Source organism: Corvus brachyrhynchos, unplaced genomic scaffold, assembly GCF_000691975.1.
Source record: "Corvus brachyrhynchos isolate BGI_N302 unplaced genomic scaffold, ASM69197v1 scaffold705, whole genome shotgun sequence".
Classification (NCBI taxonomy): Eukaryota; Metazoa; Chordata; class Aves; order Passeriformes; family Corvidae; genus Corvus; species Corvus brachyrhynchos.
The window spans coordinates 403,955-428,868 of NW_008238346.1; the positions used below are offsets into that span (position 1 = coordinate 403,955).

A 24,914-nucleotide genomic window follows, 5' to 3' on the forward strand; every position below is an offset into this window, starting at 1 on the left:
TTCATATTGATAGACTCAGTGGGCGGTGAAGAGATTGAGGGATGGTTCTGTGTGACCCATTTACTGTTTATTACAACTGAGTAATGAGAGGCATCCACTACTCTTGGCTTTGCCCTCATCAGTCCTCAATTGCATGGACAACTTCTGAGAACCAAAACAGTCCAAATCCAATGTGATTCCTGTCTCTCCAGCTCTTGCTCTATTCACCACCGGATTTTCCCCATCCCACTTGCTGCAATGACACGATGCAAATGGATGACAACAACCAAGTGGCTTGCTAGAAGGATGTAAAAGTGTTTTCTAGTTGATTATCACCTCCCTCCTGTCAACAGCAAAATTAAATGACTGCACCAATCCTAACTGGTCAAAATCCAATTTACTCTTCAAAGCCCCCATCACAGCCTCTTGAGTCAGTGGCATCAAAGTTAGTGGCCTCAAAATGTAAATTCTTTACCACACAGATATGTTTCCCTTGCCTCCTTGGGTGACTCTCAGTCAGTATGCACATGGAGCCTGGAATCCAAGGAGTAATGGATTCTCTTCCCTTAAATACGGCATTAGCACAAGATCAGGAAATAGCTAACAGCAGTGTCATTTGTTGCAAAGCACCCCTCAGCTCCCATTGCAATTATCTAAATACCTGCAGGACCTCCTAATTACTCTGAGAAAATTCTGCCCTTGGCTATACAAACACAAAACCAATGGGAGTCATTTACACTTAGCCATGGGCTGAAGTTGACCCTTAGTTCGAGTTACATTTAATTTAGTCCAAGCTGATTAATACCCTTTGCCTGCTGGTTACCCTCTACAGTTCTTGGCCAAAGCTTGCTGAAGTCAGAAAATGTATCCATTAGGCTTTAAAGTAGAAACCAGGCCTGTGACTCATACCCATCCAGTGTACTTTTAAAATTCTATTTTGGAGTTAATTGGTACAGATCTACAGACTTTGTGCTACCTGATTTTTGTCTTGCAACTACAGTATTGAATTACCAACAGTTATCCAATTTTCTAATCAATGCCATAACAAAAAAAATTTTATAACACAGCCTACGTCCTCTCTCCCTAAACACCCCTCACACACAACTTCAACACCAACCCCATAAATTCATGTCAACACACAAACAGACCCTTTGTTCTTATATCCAGATTGTCTTTTAGGATTCTGTGGAAGAGTGGGAGTTTCCTATGGAATAGTGACAATATACTTCTTGGTAGCCATCAATCATAAATTAAATAAGCCTTAGCTACATGGCCTCTAATTTAGAATTATTTCCTGATTAGACTGAATACCCTAACAACTGAAATGAATTTTCTACTACGTCCTACTTTTATTTGACAAAGTTCCCACTGAAAGTTTCATTGATCTTCATATAATAAATTTCCTATTGCTAAAACACAGTAACTTTCATTCCAATGGTCCTAAAAAGACATCAGAGACCAACTTCTGTTTCACATCAGTCCAGAGAACTGAACAGCCACAAGGGAAAGGAAACATTTTGGCATTGTCCAATTACACACTGTACACACAGAAATAATTTAATCTGCACCTTCCTCAGAACAAAGTATAACCATACTACACTCTACAAAACCCTGTGAGAGGGGTGAGTGAAAAGTATTGCATGCAATTGACTGTACAGAAAGAATTAGGAGGCAAGACGCATTTCTCAGTTGCAAAGGGTATTAACCTACAGTCCTGGAAGGATTCTGGTTTTGAGTGTGAAGTGAAGGATGGAAATATTCCAGAAATTTCAATATGATCATTTTGCAACTTTACTTACTTAGTTTCCTTATGCCTTTGTTTTCTCAGGCTTACAATAAGAATAAAAACATGTCTAATTTATGCAAAATGAAAATCAGTAGTTTAATTATTTCACAATGAATCTAACAACACAGATGGAAAACATCACAGATTTCAACCTTTTATGTTGATCCTTACATTAATGTATAACCTACATGAACAATTCAGCCAACAGTTAGATTATGGATTATATTCATAGATTCTATTCTCATAGACTCATCATACACAAAACAAAGGCAAGACCACTACATTACTTTGTATAAAAGCTGATATGCTAAGTGCCAAGATATTGCACTCTTTTACCCTTGCTGGGAGCTCAACAAACTCTTGGTCTTTTTACAGTTTTATTCAAAAACTTTAAAACGCCAGGATGTGAAATCTGCAATTTCTCGGAGCAGTTTGCTCCAAAGGCTAGTCACCTCACAGATGAGTTTATCTGCCAGTGACTCCTAACCATCAATTTTTGTTAGAAGTTTTTATCACTAAATCAAAATGGTTTCTCCTATGATTTGTCTTTCCCCATGGAAATGTTTATGCGCAACAATATAGTTTTCCTTCAATATGCTTTCTGTTGAACTAAACAGATTGAGGTCTATCAAGTCCTTCAGTGTAAGAAAACTGACTTGTGAGTATTGATGTGTCCGATTTTCAAAAAATTCCAACAATGAGTTCTCCAAAAAAAAGTCCTGTGTTGTTGTTTTAGGTTGGGCAGCAAAAAATGAAGGCAAATCTCACAGCGTATTTATTTGGCTGATGGATTACCCATACTGAGGGAGCTGGACTTCAAGGGAAATTGATTCACTGCTACTTTTTCCTCTTAGAAAATAAAAAACTACTTGAAAATATGCCAACCAGAGAGGAACAAGGAGTGTCTTATACTGTTCTTGGAGCTGATACTAAACTGGAGGAAGAGAATTGTTGAATAAGAGGCCAAAAGCCTCATTAGAGGTTTGTGAAGGATCCTAGTTGTCTTCTGTGCCCACTACCTGTCACACAGTATTGCCAAAAGGATGGATGAATAAACACAGACTGGCAGATCAGTAACAGAGGGCTGGGCCCCAGGAACAGAGCAGATGCCCACGTCCTTTACTTTGACCTTTACACTGAGACTTGGTCACTGTTTTCTGCTTGGAACTACCAAACTGGTATCACCCTGAAGACTATCCTGAATGCTCTGCAGCAGTTGCACAGAGAGATGGGGAAACTCTAGGTTCTGCCTAAGCAAACAAACCCACAATTCTTACCTTCTGATCTTGGCTGTAGGCTAAGATCCAATCTTCCTGTTTGGGGTGGAAGAGCAGACTGTGGATGTAGAAGTTCAGACGGTATTTTTGATAGGTGGCTCCTTCATCAGAACTGATTAATAAGCTGCTTTCAACTTCTGGATCAGTCAGCAGCATAATCTGTATGGGAGGGAGAGATGAAAACACAGTGGTTAAGAGTCAGATGGAAAACTAAGCAAGCAGCTAGGAACTTCAGAGAAGCTTATTATATATGACTATTACAAAATGCTTCAATGTAATGTCAAAACCACCATAGCCAATGTTTCAGGAATGAAAACAGTATGTTTCAGCTATGTATACAAACACATAACGTATGATCAAACAGGCAGAATGACTTTACCACTAGTTAAACCAGACCTAAATGAAGCTGTGCTTAGGTTATTTGAAAAATTAAACCTGAAATTTTTCACACTAGAGCACAGAAGTTACCTGGGAGGTACAGTGGGCTGCTAGAGTTTTCAAGAATGATCTACTGGAGTGGCAGACAAAAAGTTAGGTGTGACTGATCTCTAATGGTGGGTTTTGTTAGACTCTGGCAGAAATTTCAGAGAAGGCAGTTTCACTGCCTGAAATATTACAACCTGGCTGCTTGCAACAAGCAGTCTTGCTTTGGCACGAGAACACATTAGATAATGTGCTGTGTTCTTTCCACCTCCAGTTTCTACAGTGCTGTGAATTATAGATTTGGTGGTGTATCAGAAATAATCTCTGCATAGCAAATTTGCTTTCTAGCTCTGTCCAGGAGTGTTAGCTTAAGAGTGACAAAAGATATATGGCTTACAGTTGTAGCAGCTACTTTACCCCATTATCTGTGGTATTAATTAATTGGTCTGCATTGCTGATGAATCAGTGACAATAACGAGTTACTGCTCTCATGTGTCTCTGCATGAGAGAATATATAGGTCTGAGCAGTAAAAAGTATTTCAGTATTTCAGCAAGCAACAGAGTAATACCCCTAAGGAATGGGAATGAGGCATCATGACTGAAAAACATGAAAAGTTTTAAAGAATATTCGCCTTGAAAAGGTATTAAAGGCTCGAATCATTAGCATTTTTATTTTATTTTTTCTAAGTTGCTTTGCAAATGGCAAACACTGATCTGTTTTTAGACAAGCCTGAAATGAAAGGATCCACACCTGTCATTTCTCAGAGCGAATTCCTATCTGGGTTTGAGCACTGCAAAAATCACACACTATTTCCTTCTCTTCTTTCATTTAGGCAGGCAGAGTTAGATACAACTTAACTCACTACCTATGAATTATAAGGAAACATAGCATCTGGTGAGACACCAGATGCTAAAGAACTATTCATAGGTGAAGGTGTAAATACACATATAATCTACACAGAATACGTCCTTCATTATTGTGCAGCTGCCAAATCTTTTTTTCTATCTCTAGAAACCCCCTTGATGGCCTGTGACATAGATATCTGGGGTTCTGCAAAATCTCTGAACTTTCAAATCCTGAATAATCTCAGACCAGTTACAAAACCCCACAGTGTCTCTAACATAAAATAGGTAATGTTTCCATTGTAGCATAAAGGTAGAATCTCCTATTATATCTGATTTACTTTAGAAATTTGTAATGAAAGTGTGCATTTTTAAACTTTTTTATTTTCATATAACACTTTCAAATACACCAAGCATATAATTCATGTGATTTTTAAACTGAAGATTGATTGATGGTAGAAGCTACACAGTAGGGTTTATTAATAAAACTATCAATATATATAAATATACTGTCACTAGGTAGCCTATCCAGCTTCTGAAACCAAAAACTGTGATGTTTATCAGTTGGTTCCTTTTTCTTATCACAATAATTTCTGGGACGAGGTTCCTATGTTAAACATTTATTGATTCAGTACTGTGATTCAAGCATGATGATTTTCCTATTTTTATGACTTCCTTCTTGAGTGGATTTTGTTTATGCTGGTATTTGGAAATATCACAGCACAGCATTAATTTGGACTAGAGCAACTAGAGCAGAAACAAGCACAAATCAATGGGCTTGATCTGAGCTCCCTGAAGTCATTAAGAGTCTTGTCACTGCCTTTGGATTGTGCCTCCAAGGCAAGTTGTTAATCAAAGTCCACTCTAGTCTCACATACTTCCTTCTACCTGTGCAAGGAACTCATCTGACCTCATCACCATCACATCCAAGCACATCACTGCCTTAACACATTTTCTGTCAGGCCACTCCTCTGAAGTGTGAAAGTGCTTTTATCTGCATTTCTTAGAAAGGGATTGGAGGGAGAAATTGTTGAGGCACTGAAGCACCTAATTCCTCACCCAATCAATAAAAGTTAAGTGCCTAAACAGACTTTCAAACACTGCTGACTTTGGCTTTAATCTGCTAACTACCACCCTGGGCTACTAGTACTTTGTTTTCAGGTGCCCCTGGTCTCCAAAAGCCTTGGCTTTGCACTGTGATAACCAGCCATTCTATAGGTAAAAGCGCTTCAGGACACACCAGTTTTGTTTCATATGCCAGTAGCACCTCAGATGTGGCAGAGCTGTGCAGAACTTCTGTAAATTTATGCGAGGGCACACAGAGAGTGGGAGGCAGGGCAGGGAGTTGATGGATGACTCTATGCACCAGTCAGATCGCTAACTATGAGACCAGCTTTCAGCACTATCTGCTCCACTGCTGTACCTTGTATTGCTAATCACTCTGTACACGTGTCATAAAGCTAAACAAGCCAGAGTTGACTATCAGTCACTACTCACATCACAGCCACAGCACCATGTTTTTTATACGATAAGAAAAGCAAATTTCATTACAACATATCTGTGTGTAAATAATCAAGAGTTACAAGCCCAAAAGATAGCATTTATTGGATAAGTAGAATAAATCGATACCTGTATGAAAAGTATGTCAAAACAAGAGGAAAATGCTGTGTGCATCTATATAAACCTTCCAGAGCAGACCAGGAGTGTGCTTCTGAAATGAACACTCCAAAATTTTTGGGGAAACCCCTGTAGCAAGTCCTTGTGTTCAAACTTGGGCCACAGTGATCTCAGAGCACAGGAAATGCATTCCTTTGCAAGGAAACTAAATGTTTTCCAAGCAGTGCTGGGCGTTCAGATTGGAGTATCACGTTAACACTACTCCAAAGTCAGACCCTCTACCTCCAAAATGCCCATGCTGCAGATGTCATCTCAACATCAACCATTTCATTCCACAAACACACTTTCACTGAGCTGCACTACATGCTAATGCAGTTGCAGTCATGTTAGTTTAGTTTTATTGCCTAAGTTGCCTGGAATATAAATGAGAAAGGAGAGAAAGTACAATTAATTTTAATGCTTTTGTTGTTGAAGCATATGAAATACAGAGTAAGTACACTTTAGAATTTCCTTTTAAATAAATTAAGCCAATTTCTGCTTTTAAGTACTCTATTACCCATTGACTTTATACAGCTGTTTATACAGAAAATACAACTGGACAGAAAAGTGTTGAACAAGAAAAGCATAAAAACCAAAACCAGCAACAATAACAAAAATTAATCTAAGTTTAGATGCAATAAACTTTAACAGCTAAGAATATCTAAGATAAAGAGATTAGAAAGAAACTATTTTTATAATTTTTGGCTTGACTGTAGAAAGCATGCTGGATTTCCTGAAATGTGAGCTGCTCAAAGAAGCATCAAACATCTTGCTCTGCTTCTACAGTGCCTAATACAGCATATTCTGCTTTCTCAGAAATACTGATTTTTGGATGAGTTTATTCCAAACATCACAGAGGAATCAAGATGACTTTTGCACATGAAAATCACACCCTAAATTTAGGTCCCTAGAGGTCCCTAGAGAAAGGGAAAGGCAACCTAGCTCATGAAATCAAATATGATCTTTGAGGTGTTCCCTTGCCAAATGACGTGAAATTGCCATGGGATAAAAGGCCAGAAAATACTTCTAAGATCATCAAGTCCAACCATTAGTCTAACACTACCAGGTCCGCCCCTAAACCATGTGCTTAAGCACCACATCTACACACTTTTCAAACACTTGCAGGGATGGTGACTCCACCACTTCCCTGGACAGGCTGTTCCAATGCCTGACCACCCTTTCAGTGAAGAAATTTTTCCTAGTATATAACCTAAACCTCCTCTGGTGCAACTTGAGGCCACTTCCCCTTGTCCTATTGCTTGTCACCTGAGAGAAATGACCAACCCCCATCCATCTACACAACAATAACATTATCAGCTTGGTTGGGCTCTATGTGAAGACTTGGGCCCATGATTTTCATGTTGACAGTTTTTAAACTACCTCTGATTCCACCACTACAAAATTAAATTATTAACGCAGGAGTAAGAAGAGCCATATTCATCTGCCTCTCACTTCCAGCAAAAGCCCTCTGTAGTGGGAGCCCAAGCTTAGAGTGCCTCTGGTCTGGTTTATTGTTGTCTTATGTTAAACAAAAGCGAAGAGTGTGTATGAGCAAAGACTCTACTTCTTCCCAGCAAGAGTAATTACTCTCTGTTCAGATCAGTGTTCAGCAATGATCAGAATCTCCTTATTCACACCAGGCAGAGCAAGAACACACTGCACTTCCTGATGCTCCAAATGGATGGGTTTTTATCTCTGTAATAAAAAGCCAATACAGTTGACACAGGCTTTTGCAACCAAACGCAAGACATCCATTTATCATCTCCCCTCTAACAAGGGAGAAACGTGATTTGCTTTTCACAGAAATGACAAATGAAAACCAAACATAATTTACAGACCTTAAAACAGTCCACACTTTTTTCACCCCTTCTTCAGTGCTAACTCTGCTGATGACATTGCCATTAACAATTACATAGATTTTTGCTGTCGTCACAAAGAATCCCAGGAATTCTTAGCAAGAGGACTCTGATTTTGTTTTTAGAGATGGAATTGTGATCCTTATACATCTGCCATGAATGCTAGATTTAGTGGCTTAGTAAAAAAAAGTCCAGAATTGCTCTCAATCTTTTATTTTGGCCACTCATATCTCTACTTGGACTAGCTTTTTGGTAACACTGTGTAGAAAAGAGCATAGTGTAAGTAAAATAGAACAGTATGAAAAAAAATACAAATATATTTCATACAGTTACATGTTTTTTCATTCCCTTCTATATCAACAGATATCATCTGACCAGAAATAGGGATAAAATGCAAATCAGGTCAAATCCACTGAAAGAATCTTCACTATCCATACCATCACATGCTTCATGCATAGACCCACCCCTGGTCATCCACACAGGACAAGTAATATTTCTCACAACACACAGCAAAAGAGGAAATCAGCAACAGAAACCAGAAATGTCCTACTCCTAACAAAAGCAGGGCATTCCCTACTTAAATTCGCTAAAGAGCTGCGTTTTTTTCCAGCTTCTCTGCATGTCAGTTGCATAATTTTAGCGGGTTGTGGGGTTTGTTTTTTTCACATGGTGACTGACTGCAAGAGGATCAGTGCTGTGCAGTTCCAACATAATGAAATGTCATTTCTGCCACTTTACATATCACTTCTGAATTTGGATTGCCTTTTACAAGTGAATGTGAGAGTGTGTGAGAGTGAGAGTTTGTGTAACTGTGTGAGTGTGAGTAAAGACAGAATCTGATCCTCCAGATTCAGCACTTCACGCACGCATTTCAAAGAAACATGCTCTGGTTTTCATTAACTGAACTCGTTCATTGCTTAAGTTTAGAAGAAGCCTAGAAGAAGATAAAGTGAAACAACGCAAAGAAAGGAACTGCTTTGGTCATGAAATTCTGAAATAAACGCAACACTACTGTAAAGCAAATTAGACATTCCTTTTACAGGACTGAGTTGCTGGAAGCAGTACATGTTTGCAAGAGCAAACAAATTGGAGACAAAATTACAAAAGCAATAACACAAGCATTTAGTTGGAAAAAAAAAAGAGGAGACTGACACCTTCATGAAGTTTTAACGATCTTTCCTCATGGCTAACATCAGCTGCTGCAGAACTGTGCACATGAGTAATGTCAATAAAATTTGGCCCAAGTTTCTGCTTCAAATAAATTGGTTAACAGTATGAGCACCTAAAAGAAAACATGAAATGAGCTAAAACTGACAGTTTTGAAGCTGTCTCTAATGCCAACTAAAAGACAAGCTTAGTTGCTGAGCAATTTCGTTAAGACACCACTGAAATAATACACCAATAATTCAACTGAGGCATTGTGGAGTATTTCATTGCCAGAAGTTCATGTTAACTCAGAAAGTGCAGCAATTTTGTAAGGAAAGAAAAGACTTCGGTGACAGAATTACACTTTTAACACTGAAGAAAAAAAGAAGAATATTGCCTTTGAATGATGACCTGGTTTGGAATGGTCTCAGAGGTAAGTAGAAATGACCTCTTTAATACAAGGAAAAGGTCTGTGAACAAGTTATTTTGCAACTATTACTCAGTGACTTAAGAAGAAAGAAGTTCTTATTCATACGAAGACACATAATTCAAACTCACTAAATCAGCTTGCACTTTGCTGATATGGAGGGTAACATACTTCAAGTCACTGTCAAAAAAATCATACTCATGATGACTAGACAGTGTAATTCAGATTCAGACTGAATCCAGATCCAGACAGTGGAAACTATCATCACTATCTGGGCAAGAACCCCCAGGAGGTCCATCCATAACTGGAGGGATATGATCATCTTCTTCAAATCTTGGCTGTTTAAATGTAAGAGAAATGACATGGCAAAAGGTTCAGACAGTGAGTTCATCTTGTTTGCACCCATGAAAGATTTAGTACTCATTGAGTGATAAGACAATCTCTTGTCACCAGAATACTAGATGGCAAAGGACTATCTATCTTTTAAGAGAAAAATTACCATCTGCCAATATTTTTGAAAGCTGGGATTGCACAGTATTCCTAATAAAATAATTGTTGAGAGTTGCATTTGGCATCTTGATGAATGTCATTTGACATAAAAAAGCTGGCTGGTGTATGGAAAAAGAAATCAATTTACCTGTTCTGTATTATTCAAGATGTTCATAACAGGCCAAAAGTGACCGCAGTATAAAGCAGCCAATGAAAGTTCTATTTTTTATTATCTGTAGGAATCATCTGTGGTTGTTTTACTAGATAGAAAGAGTGAGGGTATGTATGAACAACAACTTACAAATATTTTATGTGGTGGTGTGTACTATATATCACCAAAGTCGCAGGTATAGGGTTGGGTCAGTGCAATAAAGACTCAAGTAAAGCAAACATGAGGCTGAGACACCTGAGCAGGTGTGATTCAGTTGTTCTCTCTGTCAATCCTACTTGATATGAATGGGGTATACAGAAAGTCCAGAGGTGCAGGGAGATTTTTCCTAAGAGACAACAGCATACAAAAACAACCCCTCCCTTACTCTGAGCGTCACTGCAGCAAACCTCTGAAAGCACCAACTGGGATGGGACTGTTCCTGTTCCTACCAAAATCCAAGAGAGGGCAGTGCACCCCCACAAGCTCTTCTCGTTACTCAGCGTCGGACATCCATCCAGGAGACAGGTTCCTACCTACAGCCTTTTCTTTTTGTAGCTGAGCGCTGGCACAAGCCCCGTTTGCAAAAGCGCTCACCTTGGACAAGACCCGAATAGATTCAGCTATTTTTTTTTTTTTCCATTAAAGCTGAAGAAGTTGCGGCATCTTCAGGGTTTTTGTGAGCTGCTGAGTCACTGCTTGTGGGCTGGGTTGTGCCAGAGAGAAACATCGACCTTCACCCTCTCAACAGTAAGCTTCAATCCCAGCAGTCAGGGTGAACTATCAAATTATATACTTTTGCTTTGAGGTAATAATTAATCAAAGGATGAAAAGAGATGGGATAGGGGAGAAAGGAGTCACTGAAGATTTGTGCCACTTTTTAAACCTTAGGGTTTTTAAGTCCAGCTTCCATTTCCATTACACCAGAATTAAATGAAAATAAAGATTCTACATTTTGTCCTTACCTGACTTAATGCACCTAGTGTTTTAATGAGGACTGTAAAAAAGGAAACAAGCTCTTATTTGCGTCATCCTTACCAAAAAATAGAAATTTAATGCTAAAGACAATAAAGACAGCCTTTCATTAATTTAACTTAATAGATTACTGCAGGATGTTTCTGAGTTACTTTTGCCTTACCTAGAACTATACAGTGATTTAAAATTTAAATTATTTAATTTAGATATGTAAAGACATCTAGAGATCATTTATTTCAAACTCCTTCACACTGAGGCAGCTTCAAAGGTACAGATAGGTTCTCAGGACCTTTTCCTGTCAATATTTAAATATCTTCAAGGATGGAGATTCCACAAACTCTTGGGGCCTATCCAATCTGATATTGTTTAGTTTTCATTCAGTGTTAATTTTAAATACCTGGGGTTACGTCAGTTCTAGAATAAACAAAACCACAAATTTTACATTCCTTTTATCTTAAAAGTCTATCTCAACTTAGCAAGAGCTTTGGAAGTTGGAAGTGCTGTATGAGCCCAAAGCACCAAGGTTAGTTTCACCCGCTGGGATCCCGTAGCAGTGCTGAAAATAGAACTCGTCAGGCTCAGCTCTTAATCACAGGCATAAACATGAGCTCTGGAGCAATCAGTTCTGGGGGAAGGAACATGAAAAGATTAAGCTTCTTGGTTTTTCAAATCTCACTCAAATCAAATTCTAGATTTTTATCTCTTCATTCCACAGAATGGGTCTAATTTAGTAACCTGACATGAAATGAAAATTTCTTTTTCCTGTTTCATTATTACTACACACTGCTCTCTTCCTTTACATTTGACATAAAAAGCTTTATCATCATAACCAGCTTGAAAATATATTACTCAAAACTTAAGTAAAACACAGTAGAAACTTCCATTCTGAAATGAAATCTAATTCATAACAATGACAGATTATTATACTTTGAGAAGAAATAAAGAAACAAAGGCAAAACACTCAGGAAATCTACAAGTACTATAGGCACTTTATTTTGGACAGTGCAATCTAGTTTCAATTATTAATTATCCATTCTTTTGCAACAGATGTTCTGCATTGTACTGAACAGAGAAAAAAAAAATTAAGCTGAGACATTCTTCAGTCTTACTTGCTTTGGGGAGAAAAAGATCCTCAGCTTTGTAGACATCTGGAAGGAGCTGCGTTCATACATATTGCCCCTACTTTGTTCTGTTGCTCAGTAAGGCATTCCTTTCACTAAAGAATCTCATGAGATTAATTAGTTAATCTTCACACCAACTTTGTGCTAGAGAAGTAAAGCGCACATATCAAGAGGGAAAATTACTTGGACAAACTCCACTAATCAATCAATGGCACAAAAAGAAAGAAGCCACTTGCACTGTAAGCGTATTACAAACAATAGCATTTCCCAGCCCCAAACACTGGGCCCTAAGGGTTGTTAATCCTAATGAAAACAAGAGGAAACTTTTGGCCTAAAAGTGTGGTAACCCAAGCAGAGCTCCAAAAAAGATAGGGAAAAGAGGGTCACCAAGGGAGCAAATTTTCCCTGAAGGGTGAGTTAGTGATAAATGCACGGTTCACATGATGAGCCCTGGCAGGGCTCCAGTCCACGTTGGATGGGTGCTGAGCTACCTGGTCCAGTGGAAGGTGTCCTGGTCATGGCAGGAGAATTGGAATGAGATGATCTTCAAGCTCCCTTCCAACCCAAACCACTCTGTGATTCTGTCTGACAGTTATGCCAAGCCTGGGCAGATGGTCAATTCACTGAATACCCGGTTTCACAGCCAACTGTTTCAAGCCATGTCACTTGCCTGTGGCCAGCCCTGGCACCTGTGTGCCGCTGTGCTATTTAACATTTTGGGGTTCTTACTCTTGCCTATGTTTTCTAGCACACCCAAAGTGAAGAAACAAAGGGGAGGGAACATCACAAACGAAATCACCTCACACTGGGCAGAGGTGACCTGCTGGTCTCCAGGACATTAATATCCATACCTGCTCACCTCCATCTCTCTGCAAAATGCTGTTGTCCCTTCATTTCATACAAACGATCTCATCTCATTTCACCTAAAATTCACCAGCTGAAACTGTTCAATGAACATGGCTGGTTTTATCCAGAGCACTTAAACCAGTCCATCAGTTCTCAGGCGGGGACTGGTGCTTCCAGCAAGAAGAGTCCTCATGAACCCCTGGAACCCAGCAATAACTTTGAATAAAAGCTCCTTAAACCAGGTAGGGTTAGTAAGAAACTGCTAATTTTCCTTCATCTGTTTTCCCTTTACTTGCCAAATTACTGGGACTGACTTCATTGCAGCTGGTGGCACTATACCTGTCTGAGGCAAATATCAGATCCTTTAGAATCTGCTGCTTTTGTGTTCTGAAAGTGAGAATTTTAACTGAAAGTGCAACAAGACAAATATTGGAGTATTCACTTGCTACTCAAAATATATGTTCTGGCTGGTAGAAATTGGAGGAAAAGTAAAAGTACAGTTTTTCAGGATAATTATCAATGTTTCGGAAAAAGAGTAATTCACATTTCAGACTTTTCTTTTTTTCCTGAAATTGTATAGAATCTATGTGAAAGAAAATGAAAACTTATACACAGCAAAAATAAGAGCAGTAAGTTTACTAAATTGTCTGCAATAATAAAGGTTATTTTTCACATAGTAGAAGAATATTTTTCCATTTACTTTGCTCACATGTTTTATAAAGACTTAGTATATTAAAACTTAACTACCTCAAAAATAAGGATCTGGTTTCAAAGAGTCGTTCATAAAAATGTAATTTCATTTAGGATTTTTTTTTTACCTTTTTGCTGGTTTTAGGGTGAGGAAAGCAGGTAATTTAGTTACTGTTTACTTCTTAAAAGCTTTTCTATGGAACTCTGAAGTCTAGAAGCTTTATTTTAACAAAGATTTAAATTCTTTCCAATTTAAAATTGATTCTACCACCTGACAGCTTTAGAAAAGATACATATTATAAGACTCCTGACATAATCATCAGAGTTAGCACCACAATTTCTGCACTGAGTTACAGTTCTTTTCTCTTGGGAGATGGCTACAAAATCTAACGGTTCTTAGTGGTATTTTCTTACTAGATTTAAATGGAATTGCTTTCAAGTAATTACCTATCACCACACATCTACACAACAGATGATGGTAACAGCTGAGCATACATTGCTGGATCAATATCAACTTTGTCTTGGTATACCTGGTTCTGCTACTTCTTGATTTTTAGGCATGAAGATGGGAAAAAAACCTAGTACAGGGACTAGAACTGAACATGAACGAAGTCTCTTTCTTGCAGGTATGAATCAGGTTGATTTTCCTGCCCTGTAATGGGTCATGGAATTAGAGGAGAAAGCAGCAAACACAGCACAGAATCTTCTGATCTGGTCTGTCGATTTTTCACTTCTCACTGTACAGTATAAAGTCTCTTCAGATTCATGGCACACAGTTCTGTTCTACCATCTACCTGCTTCCAGGCTTTGAGTCATCTTCAACCAGAATATGTGCTCATACAGCTGGAAATTCTTCCTTACTCATGCAAGTAACTGCGCCTTTCCCAAATAAATGACATGACACTTTTTGTACCTTTTAATTCCAAAGCACGTGTCTATGTGTTAGCTCTCCTGAAGCTCCAGGCTTTATTTCATTTTGGCTTCTTACATGGTAATTTTCAAATGTACATGGTAATTCTCAAATGTTCTCTAAAATTTCTACTTAGTTTAGTTTTAATTTTTCCCTCTGACTGTGAATAAAGCACGGCTTCACTAATTATGTCTACAGCTAATTCTTTTTATGCACATTTATCTGATTTGCTTCTCTCCAAAGCATTTTTTGTATTAATGCATTAATTTCATAATCACTTCAAATTATGTTCCATGTTGCATGAACAATTGGGAATTAGCATCTGCTTGCAAATTGTTAGCTTGGCTTTTCATTTTTGTTGTTGCAGTTGATGAACTCAAATTATCCATACTGAACGTGCCTGAAAAGAATTCCACCTCCAACAATAAATAATTCTCTTTACTTTCTGTATTGGTTTTTGTTAAGGGAATTCAGTGCAGTCATGCAATAGAATAAAACACTGTTTTTCTTTATCAGTTTTGGTGTAACAATTGATTACAGTTGATGTAGAGTCACCATGTGACACAGTCTTTCATAGATGTTCTGAGGTAGCTACTCTGCTAAATTTTGCAATTCTATTATCATTCTCTGGTTACCACGATTCAGGCTCTCAAATGGAACCAAAGTGTCACAGACCATCCCTGATATCAAAGCAAGTTTAATGCAAGCATTGAGCTCACACTAAGCAAGGGCAGCGTTGTTCAGCTGCCAGAGACTCAGTACAGCTGTTTTTGACAGAGGTGACCTCCTGAGCCTACTCAAACATGGGGACATGGAAGCTGTTCTGGGTCACACCGAGATGTTGCAAGAGCATGAGGGCTAAAATATTCATGAAGAAATGATGTCCCATGCCTCATTTCCCTCTTTGCACATACCATACGACATCCAAGGCGGATGGCAATCTAGAAAGTAAAGTGCTCTTATCCTATTACTACTCCATTTCAGAGTTGCCAATGTTTCTTCTCCTTGACCTCTCATTTTTCCCTTTCTTTCCATGCAATTTTCCTTCTAAAATCAGTCATTTCCCCCAAATTTTAAAATAAGGGTGGCAAAAAGAGTATGATACATCAATCTGCTGAGATTTTGTTACTACTCCACCTTCAGCTCATGATATCATCTACACTTACAATGCCTAAAGCAAAGGATCAGCATTCTTGGTTTGTCTTCATATATCAGCACAGCAGGCAGGATCAATTAGTTCAATACAGAGAGAAAACCAATTTTTAAAACAAAACCTCGGTGCAAAAGCCTACTGAAGTTAACAGAGCATGATTAGAAGTTAATGGCATTATTAAAGGTCGAACCAACTGAGGCTATACCTTTCTGTCTTCATCACCCAGTGCATAGTTCCACCAATGAAAAGAAATCCACTTTTTTCAAGAACACTGGTTTTACAGAAATACTACAGCAAGTTTTATGTTTTCATGTTATCATCTCCAAATAGAGCCTTCTTTAAGACTGAATGTCACCTGTGACATGCTGATGGAAAGTTCAATCCATAACCCTCCTTGGCTCTTTGATAAGGTGACTAAAGCTTTTAGCAGTCACACAGTGGTGGAACTTGCAAGAAGGCTTTCTTGCACAATAGACATTTTAGTTATTAAAACCAAACCAGGGCAAAGCATTGCTGGATTTTTGTATGACTATTACTGTAAGACAATTTATCTTTCTGCTTAAAATGGAGCATACAAGGATGAGCATTAAAACCTACTCTAATTTTAGGGGGTTTTTTTTAAAGGAATGAAAGATAGTGGGTACTTTAGAGTGACCTTTCTAGCTGTGTAGCTGATCTTGCCAAATCAGAATCCTACTTATTATTACACTAATTGCCAAAACTGTACAGAAGCAATCCTCTAGTGAAGAAAAAGAGGAGTCATACTTAGCAACAGTTTTAAGACTATAGAATTTATGGTATTTTTAGTGACTTGATCCCATGGAGTCAAAGATCTGCTTCTTCCCTTAGCAAAGTTCTGTGAGAGCATGAATTGTCCTTCTGTGTCATTCTTCATGTCAGGTATTTGGGTGTCTGCTCACCAAACTTCAATTAATGTTTGAGAGGTTGAGGCACTAACGACTTCAAGCAGTGCTATTACTCATGAGATGACAAAGGAAACTTGGACTAAGCCTGTAATGCTTTAATGGCTTCACAGAGTGGGATGTTAAACTGTTTGATAACTCACTCCTAATTATGGAGACTACAGAAGCAATTTAACTCAATCAACTAGTTGGCTTCAAAGACAGTGTTGTACTTTCTTTATCAGAAGCCAGTGATCAGTATCAGCTTCAGCAGCACTGATGCAACAATGGCTGTTGAGTGCCAATGACTGCTAATGAGAACTTGATCAATAGTATTTCTAATGATGCAATTCTGACTGTAATGGGGCTGCTTTAAAAAGGAAAATAAGTTAGGAATGATTATATCTTCAGTCATTGCAAATTCCAGTGCTGCCTGTTTCTTGCTATTCCACCTGCTGCTTAACATTCAATAAGTATTTCTCCAGTTGTTTCTGCATTGTCCAACCCCTCATTCAAGACTTCAAGGGTCACAATGCTTAGGTGCTTATAGGTACTATGCTGTAGAACTCCTGAGTTACCTACTACTGGTTTGGTTTTTCTGTAATGCCTAGTGGATGCAAGGTGAGAGAAAGGCTACCATTTTTTTACCATTTTTTACCATTTAGGCAGCATCAAACAGGATCATCTATTACCAGCATTTTCTCAAACAACTTCCTGGAGGGTGCACTCCAGATACAGACAGGTATTAGTGTCCAGGTCTGTCTGTTGCTCAGTGATACAGACGAGGCTGTTTGATTGGATGGTCCCAGCAATATTCCTACATCTGCGGTTTAAGCTTTATCTCTGGCCACGTTCACCTCACAAGTAAAAACCAATTAATAGACCATTTTGGCCCCTGGGAAAATTATCCCCACTGCCATAGGGGAAAACTGCATAATACAGTGCAACTGATTTGTCTAAGCTCTTTTGTGCATAAGTTTAAAAAGTGTCCCCAACACATAATTTCAGGTGGCAGCACATTTCACACATAAAGAAAACAAGGTGTGGTAAGCTAGTGATTGAAAGAACACGCTCTAGACACATTGCAGAGAAATCACACAGCCATGGGAAAAAGTGGAAAGCTCAGGAAATACATTCTAACAACTTTACTACAGAAAGGGTTTACCTAAGTCAGAAGCTAGAGAGCAGGACTGCATTTTGAAGTGAAATTTCAGAACATTCTCAGTTAAGACAAATGTACCAGCATTACATGTGAATGCAGTGAAAAACCTTTCACAACAAATATGACTGGTATGAAAAACAGAGAGAACAGAGGTGAAGCCAAACAACACTGTGAAGTCCCTACTATTCTGGATCATTTGCTGTCGTCATCAGCTGGAGTCATAAAAGAGTCGATTATATTTTGTTTGTGCACTGCAAGTATTAATAACCCCAAAACATAGGGATCCAGCCAATGAAAGACACCAGTTTAATTTCACTGCACATGTGTGGGTGAATGAAAAAAATTGTATGTAATAAGAAAGCTAGAAAAGTAAAAACTATGGCTATATAAGTCAATTCCCACAGACAGTATAACTGTCTTATTTATTGTACATTAGGTGCCCATGTGTACATATTTCTCCTCACTCTCACTAAGGCTTGAGCACCATCAAATTTATCACACTGTTGGAGTGAGCATGTGGACAGTAACTAGGCAGTAGTTAACATGCTAGAAATTGACAGCCCAAGGTGCTTGACAGTCATTTGTTATGGAGACATAACCAGACGCAGAAAACAATCAAGGACTGGCCGGCAGAAAAAAACACAGAGGTAAAAAAATCAAGAGTGTTAGTGGTCTTGGCAACCAATTTTAGCCGCAGCCTCTGCTCATAAATATGTTATTAATTCCAGTCATTACAGATAAATCGAGCATTTAGAACAAAAATGTATCCTTCTCTAGATGATGCACCAACCCTGCTAAAACAATACTTTGGCTGTAAGTAAGACCAAAGCACACAGAGAGAGAGTTCACGCTGAATTTTCTGCTTCCCTCAGTGTACCAGCAGGAGAAACCTCTTGAGGCCACATTATGCTCTAGGGGAATAAAATCCTTGAGGAGCCAGTAGCGTACGCTGAACATCCCAGAAAAGGAAGAGAGGATAAACTGATATTGTCAACATCAATAAACTAAAAGGTGTTCTTCCTGACTATAGTGGGTCATCAAGTGGTGCTCAGGATTACAAGTGGTGTGATTTTCTAGTAATTATTGAATGTGGTGAAGACATTCTTTTTCACATAATTACTTAATTTTCTTGAGTCTCTCAAGGTATTTGCCATTCTCATCAGCTGAACTGTCACTATATGAAACAGAATTAACTGAATTAGAGCTAGGAACATGACAAATAGCAGACTTTGCTAGGACTTTTTATTGAAAAAAATTATTTGGAAAGTATTTCCTTAATAAGTTCTCATTATATTATTCTATTGTACCTGTTCCATCAAAAAAATGTCAGAGATGTCTTTTTCCTCATTTTCCCAAATTCTAATGGATAATGATGTACTCAATTGTTAACATTCAAAGTCAGAGAAATGATTAACATTTCTATAAATGATTTGTGAATTTTAGGGATTTTTTACTTTAGAAATAATTGGCATCAAATTTACATCAATCTCATAATGATAATTACATTTATCTAACATTGATTTCTGTGGGGCAAATGATCCTCAGAAAATTTGATTACCTCACATGTATTCATTGAGTTATCCTTTGAATATCATAAGTACAGCACATATTCTCACCTTCACTTTTAATCACAGAAAGATAAGGCACAAAGCAATTAAACAGCAAATTCATTAAAAGACATAAGGAAGCCTGTGCCAAGGCTCAAATGCTCAAGTGCTGTATCTCTAACAGAAGACTTTCCTTCTTCCTATCACATGTTTCTAGGCCAAGTGTCTTCTCTGGGAGACAATCAGGCTATAGACACACTGTCAACAAAGGGAACTGTTGTTGTCAAACATGAACTTTGTGACATTCCAGTCCCAGTCTCTGAATAGCTTTGAATACAGCGATTCTCTCCTTTTAGAAATAAGGTTAAAATCCATCCAGCTGAATGACTCAGTCTGAGAAAATATCTGAGGCAGAGATTACATTACTGGAAGCTGGAGGTGGAAGGGCTCCCTCAGGTCACCAGCTCCATTGCTATGTTTATACAAAATATTTAATATATTTTGTATATTTTTTGTCTTTTTGTTAACTTCCAAAGTTCCTGAATAAGAGGGATGTTTACTGCAACTTTTCATACAGTGTCACTGAGAAATAGCTCTCTAAACTGACTTGCACAAAGCCTTTCTGAACTGCTTTATGAAAAACTGCCAAACAACGCTGCACCTTCTCTGATGTGTGTTCGAAAGCTCCCTGGAGTCAAGAGAGGTCTCTCCTGAGGATTCAAGCTGCTGGAAGCCTGAAGTTTTTTATTAATTCACAGAACACAAAACAGTAAATGGGTATTCCCTCGCCTCTGTTCGAGTGCCTGAAGTATAGATGCAGACAGACTGAATTTCAGCCATGTATGTAGTTTTTAGCCAGTGTAACCCCTGGAAACTGAAGTGAGCAGCTCCAGTGCTGGCACAGTCGAGCACAGGGAGGTTTCCCAAACTGGGGGAACCTGAAGGGAGGGCAGGGAGACACAGTTAAGGGATAGGGACACATGGGACAAGTTCCTGCTCTGCACAGCACATGCATCTCCTCTGTGCCTGCCCCACCTCCCCAGGAGCTAGGACTAATATTCAGAAAAATTTCATCACCAGCAGGGTTGTCAAGCATTGGAACAGGAGGCTGTGGGATGTGGCTGAACCACCACCCCTGGAGATATCTAAAAGACACAGATGTGGCCCTTAGGGACAAGGTTTCTATTAACTCGGACTAGGTCAACAGTTGAATTCAATGACCTTAAAGGTCTTTTCCAACATAGATGATTCTATGATTTAAAGCTTTCTAAGACCACTGACCAATGCATGTAAATTTTTATGAATAATGAAATTTGTCCCTCTAGAGCTGGCTGGCTTACTTTGCATAGCCAGCATGTAACACACAGTATGTCCTATTCTTGGTACACTGGACATCCCCCTTCTTTAGTGAGATTCCCTCCACAGCCTAGACCAAATGTCATGGAAACCAATGAAATCTCATCACTATGAGATAACAATTAACTGCTTTTCTTAATAAGCCAACACTTTCTCCTCCACATATCCTGTCTTCTTTATTAACCTTGAACAGAAGTTGCATCCAGAAACCTTTATCAATGACTCGGACTGAGACAAAAAGTCAGTAAAGAAAATTATATTGCCCAGAGCCTCCTTTCAGCTTTAGTTTCTTCTTTGGTTTATGGGTCATTTGCAAATCTGTTCTGACAGGAATATTAGGCTGCTATATAGCTATAGCAGAAAATTCACCAGAGATTTAAGCTCCAGTGAATGTGCACATTCCCATGGGCCATGAATGAGAGAGTTTTTATATCACCATTCAGTTCTGAATTGTCAGCCAGCTTTTCTCACCTATTAAAATGAATTTTAAAAACCTTTATAAAGAAAGCCCAACTTGTGTGCTAACCAGCTCTCTAGGAAGTTTGCTACCTGATTACATACTCTCTCTCAAACAAATATTTAAGTTATAAATGTTTCTTCAGCATGGGAGCATGTGGATTCCCCCCTAGTTCCAAAGTACTTGCACAGAAACATGCAAAGCTTATAGCTTTCCAGCTTTGCAAGCCTACTGAAACATTTGCAGGTTTTTTGTAGGCATGTGTCTGAGCTAATCGCATAATTTTTTTACCTGACAAGCGAAACAGATGTCAGATGACTAAATTCATTGATTCAGGTGCTGATTTGGCACAGCTTTCCCCCTTTTATTATACTCAGATCTGCCTTGTCCATGTTCTCCTGCATAATAAAGTCACTGGAACAATTTAGATAGTGAGTAAAATGGCAGAACTCCAGAAAACTCACTGATTTCAACCTTCTTATATTCTGCAAACAACCTTCTTGTACTCTCAGAAGCATGGTATAAACTTCTATATTTTGAGAAGGCCAGATTAAAATCCAAGCATGAGAATGGTGCCAGTTTCTACATTTAGTTGTGAATTTTCTAAGAGGTACTGAAAAAATGCACTGGATGCTGTGAACGTCGTCACTAGACATGTTCTTCTCTCCAGGGCCTTTCATGGAGTTGGCAGAAGGCTAACTAAGGAGACTACAGCTCAGTGTATCCTGTCCATACTGACATACCTCCTCCCAAGCCCCCTCACAACATTGACATCAACTAACAAGACAAAACAGGTATGGAAGAATGAAGAACCTTGAATTCTGAGTATATTATGTCTTCATCACCTGTTTCTCAGATGGGAGATGATGGAGAGAAGAGTAGGTACATTGCTTCACATCAGACATGTCATATACACAGCTCTGAACCCTCTAGGCCAGCAGAGAGAAACAGGTTTTTTAAGATACTGCTTCAGAAAATCTAGTGCCACAGCAGGTATTAGGATCACAGGTCATGGGTGTCGAGATCCTCCTGTCTCCTTCACTTTTACCTGCAGATTTTCTTGTCCTTCTTCTTGTGTTGTCATTGGCACTCATTCAACTCAATCTGCCAACTGGCTTAGTGACCTACCATTGCAGGGGCACACAGCCCTAAATCAACTGGGAAACAATTACTGAGCAGGGTGTTAAGGGGTACAGAGGGGACTTAATCCTGACACAGACTGTTGCAGTGGAACCTTTTGTTTGATTGCTGGACTCTTCTCCTGACAAGTCCATGGTCTTGATGACAAGAACAAGTCAAGAATGATACTTCATGCCTTTGCAATCTTAATAATAGGCCTAAAAAAGGCAAGGTGAACACTCTTTGTAAGACTTTTCATACCTTATTTGAAAGGTTAATGGCTGGCTTGATTTGTATCAGAATAAGGTTTTATGTGGAAGCAAATCGTCATGCCAGGTTGAGTCAATACTGCTTAATCTCCCCAAATTCTTTTTCAGACTCAGAAGAATCAGCTCTTCTGCAGATCACAATTACAGGCTTTACAATCTAACCTTTTTCCCTTTCCACTCTACCTCTTACTCTTTATACCAAAGATGAGAGTCTTCAGAAAGCCCCAGAAATTAAGCTCCTGAACAGTGCCAAAAAAAGAAGAGCTGATCAAAGGGTTGGTGGCAGATATGGGACTTGATACCTCAAAGGGCATCCAGCCTACAAGTACATTTTATATCTTTGAAAGCATGGAATTCTCTACCTACCAATCAGAGCAGTATTTATACAGCCTCAGAGGCACTGTAGTTACAAATAAAATGGGAGGTACTTGTTCCAGAGATCTTAAATAATTTCTACAATAAGAGATGACAACAAAGAGACCAAAGATGTTACATAAGAGTCAAGACTGCAGAAGTGAGAAACTGTCAGATATTCTGTTCCATACCCTTAATATTATATTCAGACCTCTTGCTTGCTATTTCTCATCCAGCTTCAGTTTCCACCCCATCCCCTACAAATCACGAGATATGAGATCCTAAAATTCTGCTACCCTGAAATGGGAAAATTTTATACTCTACCTCATTTTAGTGGTCCATTCTCAAGGATAACTAGTTACACTAAAAATCAATACTTCACAAAACCTAGTCACATTGTCATGGTTTTTTAAAGAATCATCACCCAGTTTTGAGTTGGTTACACTAGGAAAAGTCAGAAGTAAATCTCAATTCATCTCAGCTTAACAACTTAATGTGTATTACCTGAGGCATTTCCCTTTCTGTGAACATACTTTTATCCCCAATATATTAGACTTAGATTAACCATTTATCTATTTTGGCCTAAGCTTAGTTCTCCCATTTTGCATTGCCAAGCAAAGAGCACATATATGGACATTGATGCTAATCAATCTAATAACACCTATCAGCCTGGTAAACTCTTTATTTAACTGCGTGCCTGAGACTACAATTCTATACTGTCATTCAAAGATAAAATCAGAGTAAAGAAGTTTAAGGGCAGCAGGTAAGGGAGAGGCACAGGCTACAGGCATTGTGGAAGTTATTTCATAGTATCTGTGACCATGTACTACAAGTCACATAGCTGATGGTCTGGCCCCCCACTTCTCTTTCTAGAATATATTTTACGAGTTTTGCTAACTGAAAACATTGCTGGGAGGAAGCCACACTGACCTCATGTCCAATTAATCCTGTTCCATAAAAACCAAAAGAGCTAATAGAACAACAAAATGTTAAAATAATTTTAACCTATTTCACATAGTAGATATTCCCATACTTAGAAGAACATGTGTGTGCAAATACACACACAAATACTTGTGTGCATACACAGCATTTTAAGAAGGAAAGGTTTGTTTAACAAACTGGTCAACATTTTAATACATAAGATGGTCTTACTTGATAGGCCCTGAGTAAATTTCCAATCAGTATAAATGGCTTCAGGGTATGTGCAATTCTTCTTCTTTCTTTTTTTCATTTTTTTTAAAGGGGAAAAATACATGATTTTCAGTGTTAATTAAAAAAAAACCTCCAAAAGCAGGCATTATTTGCAGCATCAAGCCACTCCCCTGAGGACTCAGCTACTGAAGAAACAGTTAATAGTTATAAGTAATATTCAAAGACATTAAATAAAATTCCTCTGACAAATTCCTCCAACACTGCCTAAAAATGAGCAAGACCAGCATTACACAGATCTTTGAATGATGAAACTGCATTTTAGAAGTTGATTTTGTTTTTCCTCCAATACAACTTCAGCAGATTTCATCTGTATCCTCAGAGAAATCCTACACACCCTGTACAGGTTCGGAAGCCCATGCCCAGACATATTAATGAACCAGTAAGCAGAATATATTGCCTATATCCCTAAATAGGCTCGAATTAGGAAGAGCAGGTGCAGGATTAGCAGAGAATCTGGAGTAGAGAAAGGATTACACAGACAGGATTTGAAAAACCCAGCAATAATCAGCTCTTGGACAGAATTTAGAGCTGCTTTGGCTTAGGAGATAATGTTTCATAGGGTTTTCCCTGGAGTTCCTTTTAAGAACATTTGAGGGAATTGCAAGTTTTGTTTGTGTTTGCTTTTCTTATCTTTTCCCGCAAAGAACAGCTGGATGTGGATGAAGCCAATATGGATACAGAAGAGATGAGAAACTGAGAGTGCACAAAGCTCCTGAGACAAGGAAAATCCTGCGTCGCTTGACACGATGAACCAGATACGGGCCTTCATTTAGAGCAGGGCCCTGAGTGTTCCTACAGATAAAAACAGGTA

At 38.6% G+C, this 24,914-nt stretch overlaps 1 protein-coding gene across 1 annotated transcript in view; it reads right to left on the reverse strand.

Annotated features, from left to right (window-relative positions):
• The window catches only part of SORCS1 (sortilin related VPS10 domain containing receptor 1), a 183,774-nt gene that overhangs the window by 101,630 nt on the left and 57,230 nt on the right, over nt 1-24,914 (reverse strand). The window contains exon 4 of the mRNA XM_017735172.1: nt 3,043-3,201. Coding sequence (XP_017590661.1) covers nt 3,043-3,201 — 159 coding nt within the window. The remainder of the gene's footprint in view (nt 1-3,042; nt 3,202-24,914) is intronic.